An 8,464-nucleotide genomic window follows, 5' to 3' on the forward strand; every position below is an offset into this window, starting at 1 on the left:
ATCTGATAGCAGACGATACAAATCTAACTGACCTGACAGAGGAGGGGGCTGATAAAGGTGACAGTGGGTTTGTGACAGAGGGGGGGGGGTCGGGACGTACAGGAGGAGGATCTCAACCACCGCTTGACGAGTTTTTAAAGCTAAAATCAAAAAATAAAAAGGACCTGCAACAGCAGAGGTAGACAGACACGGAGCAGCACCTACGTACAGATTGACCTTGCGGGTCAGGTGCCAGGCTGCCCGCCCCTGGGCAGGGCATTGAGCACTGTGCGTCCCCCGTTTGCGCCGGCTGCTCAAAATGTCAGCGCGGCGCTCCTTTCAAAACCAATCACACACTGAGCTCTGCCACCACCTGTGACAGGAAAAGCAAGACACACACTGTAGGGACACACACAGCCTAACAGCACCAGCAGCAAGATGTTACCATTACCACCAGCTTTGGGTTCATGAGCTGTAGATGTTTAAGACTAGAGAGTCAATATGTAGAAACATGCCGGCCTTTAGAAAAGTCATTGAAAATATAGGAGAAGATGATGGAGACATTGTTTTCTTGTCTGACCTTTAAGTTAAAGTGCATTTCTGAGTCATTTAGCTGGAATGATTCATAATTGACGTCTCCCCCACTAGACTTAGCACATTGGTATGAAGTTAAGTTAAGTAAAGACAGTTCTCTGTTCTGCATGCACACTTTGTAAATCAAATCAAAAGGCTGCACTGCACACAAAACCAAAGAGTCTAGATGCTTCTACGTCAGCTCATCATCATGACACCGAGCAGAGAGTTCATACGGGTGGAGATGGGGGGGGGGGGGGGGGGGGGGGTGTGGGTTCATTGGGAGGTTCATTGTGCATAACTGAGCGCAGGCAAATGAGCACACAGATCAGCTAAAGAATCCAAAGACTAGGAGGTTGAACGGAGCGTGTGGACGTACCGCTTTGTTAGCGCCGACCGAGCAGAGGATGGAGGAGTCGGGGGAGAAGGCGCTGCAGTAGACCCAGTTCTGGTGTCCACGCAATACCTTCACCATGTTACCTGCACGGACACAAAGAGGGTGTTAGAGACACAAGGGTCGTTACCACGGCGACACAAACACAGAGGCTGACGTCGACGCTCGGCACCGATTTAAGACGAATCTGCAACATGATGCTGTTCTATAGGTTTAACTTTCTTCTCTTCCTCTTTGAGTGTTGATGAAGGGTTAAGCCTCTGTAGTGTTGCGTGCTGGTGTGTGTGAAGTGGAAACTATCAGCATGTGACTCTGGTCCACAGTGAAGCAGGAATCTGGGTCACCGGAGCAAAGCAGCGTTTACTTTAATGACGTCACGATCGAGTCAAAGTGACAGGAAGCCTGCGTACCGTCGTCCTTCAGGTCCCACACTCGGAGGGTCTTATCTCTGGAGGCGGAGACCAACATCAGGCTGCCGTCGGGGGCGAAGGTCAAGTCTCGCACGACGTCCGTGTGGTCCATCAGATTCAGCAGCAGCTGACCTGCAACAAGGCGTGACATAAGAGGAGGGAATGAGAGAGGAGTGAGAGTGAAACAGGAAACTGGAACCACAGCAGGATTAGATGAGTTGGCATCTGTGAAAGCTTTTTAGCAACATTAGCCCTGCAGCCAGAGAGGAGAGCAGATCAGAACAGAGCAGAGCCACGCCCTAAAGACAACGCTTGTGGTAATACAAGTAAACATAACATGTAATCCTCTGTGCTTTGACACCTGGGATTATCACCTGGCTCTCTTCCAATGTGACCGTCGGCTCAAAGCTCGTGAAGCCGCTGATGGTGAACGTGGCTAAACGTTTACAGCCGAGCCGCCGACCATATAAAGCTCTTATAAGCGTTTACAGGTCTGAGCCAGAGACAACACAGTGATGAAGAGACTGAAGTGCCGGTCTGAGGGAGGAAGGGGAGGAGCCAAGACAAACTGCAGGTTCAATGATTAGCCTGCCGTAATTGGCTTAATCTTTCTTGGCAGAGGTATTACTGTAATTAAAATCTTGTCTTCACCACCTCGTGCACACATGACAGTCACTAAACACAGACGCTCTATCGTGTCGGGAACTCTGGTATGCTCTGTTTAGAAGAGAGCAAACACAGATCCAGAGCATCAAACACGTTAGAGCAGGTGAGAGAAAGCAAAGATACCTATTCTGTTTGGGAGTCACATATTTGTCTTCGGCCTGCTGCAGCTGTCTGTCTACTGGGACGCCGGTGTCTATGATAGCACGCCCACTGAATTCTCTCAACAAAAACAACCTTTCATCCTCTATCAGTATCTTTTTCTCCACAGGGTCAAAGCGGTGAACGTCCACAGAGAACATGGAGACGTTGAGGCTTCATTCCGAGGACCTAATTGAGCCCTCGTGCAGTTCTGTGACCGCTAAAACAAACAGCGCACAGAAGCAGAACTGGAGCAGGTGCAATGAAGCAGGGAGGGAGGGAGGGAGGATCTTCAATCTGAGACTAATCGTAGGTAACTTTGACCTCTGACGGAGCCAAACTGTGGAGAAATGTGACTGATAACATGAGGAACACAAGCCCTCACCTGTGTAAACATCCCAGATCTTGATGCGCCCGTTGCTGAGTCCAGTTGCCAGCAGCAGCTGATCCTGACCAAACTTGAACCGGTGCCACTCGATGTTGACGCAGCGGCTCTGCTTCTCCGGGACCGACGAGCCGAACGCCAAACCCCACACGATGTCACCGCAGTCGATGGTGTGCTCGCGGGGCTCGCCCGATGCCGGGATGACCTGGCCTCCGTCGCTGCTCTGGCGGGACAGACGGCGGGGGCTGGAGGCGTTGGTGACCTCCACATCCTGACCCGTGGAGCTAGAGCAAGAGGAGGGACACGAACAAGAGAGGAGGAAGATGAAGGAGAGCAGGTGGAGACGTCAGATTAACGTCCACTAGGAGGCCTCAACTATCCACAGCTCTGACTCATTTTGCTGAGCACATCTAACATGATGGGCGCTGTAATGAGAGGTGTTACTCCCTGGTGTCGGACTAGAACTGATCTACTTGTTCTTGGCACCGACTCTAGTTGTTCTCTCTGCTCTAGATCTTTGCTTGTGTCTGCATAATGATTGAGTGTAAACATAAATAAACATCCTTGGATTTAACCTCAGAGTGAGTCTAGAGAGGAAACAGGTGACCGGTCAGAGTCAGGCTCAGTCATCTGGGAACAATGAGTACTTGTTACCAAACAGAATCACGAGGTCTTATTGAGTGAACGAGAGAGAGAGACATGATGATAACAGCGGCCAGGACTCGTCTGTGTGTCTCATCTGTGTGTTAAAGGCAGCGCATGGACTCCACAGACACCACAGCTACACGTATGTATATGTCTCCTCATTCACTTAATACACTGAATAAGGAGACATGAAGTAAACAAGTGTCATGATATCATGTCTTTAGACAGTTTAAGTCACGCTATGTCCCAACATTTCCGTTTAACAGCTTCACAGCTTCTCCCTTAGAAGAATGCAGCAGCACAGTGAGTGTTTGACAGAGAACATACAGGAATGAACAGTGATAAGATCAACCAGCTGCCCGGGACCATTCCACAACAACTCCCATCTTGTTGGAAACACATGAAGCCTTTCAGCGAGGGGCCGATGACTCATGAGGATGTTCACGTCTCTCTTCATACACACTATTCTGACTGACATCATGATGAAGACGCTGCTGAGTCACATGGGCCTCTTCTTCACTTTAAGTATAACTAAAGCGTGTCTATGAATGTGTACGAACTTGAGTTGATGACAAGGAAAACCTGTTCCTCTCCTCCAGTGTGTCAGACGTAGGTGATTGACGACACGATTTGCATTTTACATTTCAGTGTAACCTTACTTAAGTGTATTTGTGGTTTAAGGGGCACTTACAAGTTGTGCAGGCATTTGGACCAGGGAATGAGCCGGACTATGCGATGCCCCTGAGACCAAGCGAAGTAGGAACCATTGGGTGCAAAGGCCACCGTCCAAGCCTCGCGCCCGGACTTCTGATCAAAGGGAGCGACCGGCACCACAAGTTCACGGATGAACTTAGCCTTACCTGCAGAGACAACAAGGCAAGATCAGATATTGACAATGACACAGCAATAAAAACAGGATGGTGATGTGATAAGTGACGAGCTCACTGATACCACGGTGACCCCTTCACTTTCACACGGGGGTGTGCCACTAAAGCAGACATCCGATTGGCCCGCTGAGCTAACAAACAGGTTGAGCAGTGAACGTGAGGAGCTGAGGTCAAAGTGCAAGCAGAGACATTTGAAGCTGAATTAAAATAGATTAAGGTTCTCTCCCTGTGCGGCGCTGGGTTCACCTCTCAGGCACCGCTGGGAGTCTTCAGTATTTGTTTTGTGCTTCTTCAAACACGCCACGGTTACAACAGAGCGTTATGGCGTCAGATGTTCTTAACACCGGAACGCTTCTCTCGTTAAAAAATAACTGAGGGCCTAAAAACAGGAAGGGGGTAAACAACTCTGTCTAAGATCGTAAAGCATCGACCACTGGCACAGAAACGTGAAAGAGCTGAAACTGTCAGGAGCACTTTCAGATTAAAGAGATCAATTTCAACAATAACACACACACACACAATAAATATAATGTGTGTTTTATCGTGTTAGGCGTGATTTTAAGTGTTTTACTTCTGTTTTAATGTAAGAGGAAACTCCACAACGCCTCGAAACAAGAAGAACAGTAGTCAAACCTCTGTGTGTGTGTATGTGTGTGTGTATTTAAGAACAGGTTAAGACATATAGGAACCAGAGCAAACTTTACTCTCTTGTCTCTGCAGGTTAGCTTAGATTTAAACGTGTGGGGTTACATGTTAGAATGTAATATTTGCATTTTAAGACCAAAATAAGACCAAATAAATAACAAGAATACAGAAAAAAATCAATTAAGATCAAAGAGCTGAGTTTAATGTGAAATTTTAAACGTAACGGACACAGTGGGACGGTTAGGTTCGACTGTTTACATGTGTGTGTGTGTGTGTGTGTGTGTGTGTGTGTGCGTGTGCGGCTCGCACATAGCCAGTGTGTGGGGGAGGGTACGCGCTTGGCTGCGGGGCTGAAACAACCCAGAGAGAAACTCGACTTTCACCGTTCAAACGTTACAAACAAACAAATGAAAAACATTAAAGCCCAACACACACACACAAACACACAGCCTAGCTTAGATCCGTTAGCTCCGTGTGCGTGTTTCATCGAGTGTTTTAGTTCCAGTTTTGCGTTCGAGCGAAGCGCTAAAGACGCTCCGCTCGAACGCAAGACGACGAAACTCACTCCGTCAAACGTTTCGCCACTTCGGCAGGAGCATACGTGACTGATAAAACACGACTTCCGCTCCTTTACAGAACAATAGCGCGTTCTGTAGCGTTAAACTCCCATACCAAACAAGCTAACCACCGCCGGACACGAAGCTCGCGACCTCCCGCCAATAGCGCGTTTGTAGCGTAAACTGGGCTTAATGTAGCGTTATAAACTCACCTATTTCATTTTCGTTGACAGAATCTGGAAAGCTTGCCATCTAAATTAGGTAGCGATGTAGCGTCTGATACTGGAGCTCCGAGGCGTGTGTCACAGTCCCGATGTGGTGACGTCGGGGCTTGAGTCCGAGCTGAATGCACCACGTGACCCGCGACCGCCTCCGAGTCCCGGAGACTGGAGACGCTTAAAGGCGCAAATTCTCTGTTTACTAACTAAAAACTACAAACTGCGTTTAGAATCGACAACTATGCAACCATACATGTTCAGAGGTCATTTTACGACCACCGATGGCCAGGGTGGAGACTCGAGTCGCAAATGTGTGGGCTTGAGACTTACTTGACTGATATTGATAAAACATATTGATTGTTTCATGTGTTTCCTGTGTGTATACATATAAATATTGTATTTCTTCTTTTGTACCTTTGCTACTGTGAGGACTTAATATCTCATCTTTGAGATCAATAAACGTCCTATCCTATCCTAAAAGACTCTACTTGACTTTGACTTGGTGTTCATGACTTGAGACTTGATTCAGATGTATTAGGATTTACAAATAAATGCAATCATGATTTGATTTGATTTGATGCGTCATGGGCACACAGCAGGTGCACACCGTTTCTACATGTATGTGTGTGTACATGTGATCAGTTTCTACATGTATGTGCGTGTACATGTGATCAGTTTCTACATGTACATGTACATGTGATCAGTTTCTACATGTGTGTGTGTGTGTTCATGTGATCTCTCTAAGAGTTTACACACCGAGTCAATAGGTCATCCTAACTAATCAGAATGTACTTGTAGATATCTAACATTAGAATTTTGAGGAGTCATAACTGAATTACAGATATCATACACATGAATATTGTCTTTTTATTCTATATACTGGTTTATTCTGTATACGTCAACCCTTCTGTGCTTAATGTCCATTCTGATCCTGCAGAAAGTGTGAGGATGTGAAAATGAGAGACGGCAGCTTTTCCGCTTCTGGCGTCCATTAAAGTCGGTTACATCAATCCGCGGAAGTCGTCGTTAGGGTTGAACAGGGTTGGGCGTTGTTGGACAAATGTCTATTTATCTTTCTATATTTATACATCTATTTCTTCGATATTTGACTTTACCCTGTTAAATCTAACTTCACTACTCTCGATAATGGTTAAAAACAATTATCTGCGTGACTTCAGCGCCACTGTGAGGAAACACACACAATAGAGTCCATGTGCATCCAGAGCGGCGCCGTGCGCAGACCTAGAGGGTTAGGGGTAGGTCCTTGGCACGTCATCACTATTGCCATAGTCACCGGACGAACACCTCCCCCTGGTGTCGTCTTTCTTCTCATTTTCTCCAAACACTGCGACTGAGCTTGAGCTTCTACTGTAGAGCTGAAGAGGTGTATGAACGTCACGGAAGATATTTAATGAAAATGTAATTTAAAAGTTTGTTGCAAATGATCTCACATATTCTACATGTGTATTCATTCAGGTAAAGTCAATATTAAATGTCTTCACAAGCTTTAAGGAGAAACTAAATGCTAATGATGATAATGTGGCTAATATTTAGTATTTTAGTAATTAGTTTGAGAGTAAACAATCATGAATTTGGGGAATAATAACTAAACAATGGAGTTCATCTTACATTTGGTTGGAAAATCCAGCAGAAACCAATCAGGTGACAGCTGGTATGGAGTTCAACCAGTTCAGCTGTGTTTACTGTAAATATCAGTGTGTGGAATGTAAATGACAGTTCTGTGTTCATGTCCTTGTACACTTTGACCTCTGTAATCACTGTTATTGACACCTTAGCTGTAGTGTACAAAGCGATCAAAGCTAAAGAAGTTTATGATGTCACTCCACCTCTGTTATGGACCTGAACCTCCGGGTCAGTGGGACCCTGCTGTGGACGACCTCTATGCTTTATTCATAAACATTTTAGCACAATGTATACCTTTGTAATGTATCTGTATTGGATATTGGATGTAATGTTATCATATCAGTACTTCACTTTAAACACACACACACAGACACACACTGACTTTATAGAAAATGTTTTAATGATAATGTTACTGTCTTTACAAATATAATTCACAAACAAATCAGATATCAGATGGGTACAACACTTTTTCTTTCAATGGCTAAGAAATTTCCTTGCATATAAAGAAAACTCTTATGGGAATAAAAACAACACAAAAATCACAGACAACCATCACACAACTGCAGGGAGAGAAACGCCTCTGTGCAAGGGAACTTCTTAGTTTGATCTGATGAACGGTGGATCTGTAAGTGAGGAGTTGTGTGATTCTCTCAGCTGGAAACCACAGCAGATGTTTGGCATTTGTATGACTAATGGCAGCGTGTAGAGTCTAGATGAGGCCCAGGACGGCCTCTCCTCCGTGGATACGGCCTTTACATTCCTATAACAGGATCGTGGGCGGAGCAACAAACTCATGTCGGCTGTAAACAATTCAAAAGGTAAATGGCTTTACCTCGATCCATGATCATTCATGACACACACACACCACTAAACCAGCACAATAACCGCTAAGCAGTCAATCTGACCGTCTTCAGCATTGATTCTTTACTTTTTGCCGTTCAGCTTAAATGATGAACTTCAGCCAATCAGAGTCTGGGTCACATGACAGGATGAAACCCTCACATCATGTTATACTGTCCTCTGTTCTGTCACTGTGAATGCACCCCATCTATCAACTTCTCCTCGGGATTTGTTCCCAGAATGCCCTTTGACAGGCCCCCACAGAGCAGAGGGCACGGTGGAGGACTTTAGCAGCTATTTAAGATGATGTAAGAGTTAACCTATGTGTGTAAAACAACATGAATGCATTGTTATGGATCTCGTATGAAGCATCCACACAGAATAACAGTGGAAGGGTATCAGCCTTTCCGCTGCTTGTGTGTGTGTGGATTGAGCTTCTAACGGTGTCTGCATGTGTGTCAGTGGAAGATTTGCAGCTATGGA

General features: G+C 45.7%; 1 protein-coding gene across 1 annotated transcript in view; it reads right to left on the reverse strand.

Moving 5' to 3' along the window:
- Nucleotides 1-5,620, reverse strand: part of wsb1 (WD repeat and SOCS box containing 1) — a 9,408-nt gene extending 3,788 nt beyond the window's left edge. The window contains exons 1-5 of the mRNA XM_076137628.1: nt 5,492-5,620; nt 3,882-4,050; nt 2,546-2,829; nt 1,357-1,488; nt 932-1,032 (exon numbers count right to left, since the gene is read on the reverse strand). Coding sequence (XP_075993743.1) covers nt 932-1,032; nt 1,357-1,488; nt 2,546-2,829; nt 3,882-4,050; nt 5,492-5,531 — 726 coding nt within the window. The 5' untranslated portion in view covers nt 5,532-5,620. The remainder of the gene's footprint in view (nt 1-931; nt 1,033-1,356; nt 1,489-2,545; nt 2,830-3,881; nt 4,051-5,491) is intronic.
- Nucleotides 5,621-8,464: the final 2,844 nt, after the last annotated feature.

Source organism: Genypterus blacodes, unplaced genomic scaffold (assembly GCF_046128005.1).
Source record: "Genypterus blacodes isolate CSIRO-AG114 ecotype Tasmania unplaced genomic scaffold, CSIRO-AGI_Gbla_v1 ptg000330l_1, whole genome shotgun sequence".
NCBI lineage: Eukaryota > Metazoa > Chordata > Actinopteri > Ophidiiformes > Ophidiidae > Genypterus > Genypterus blacodes.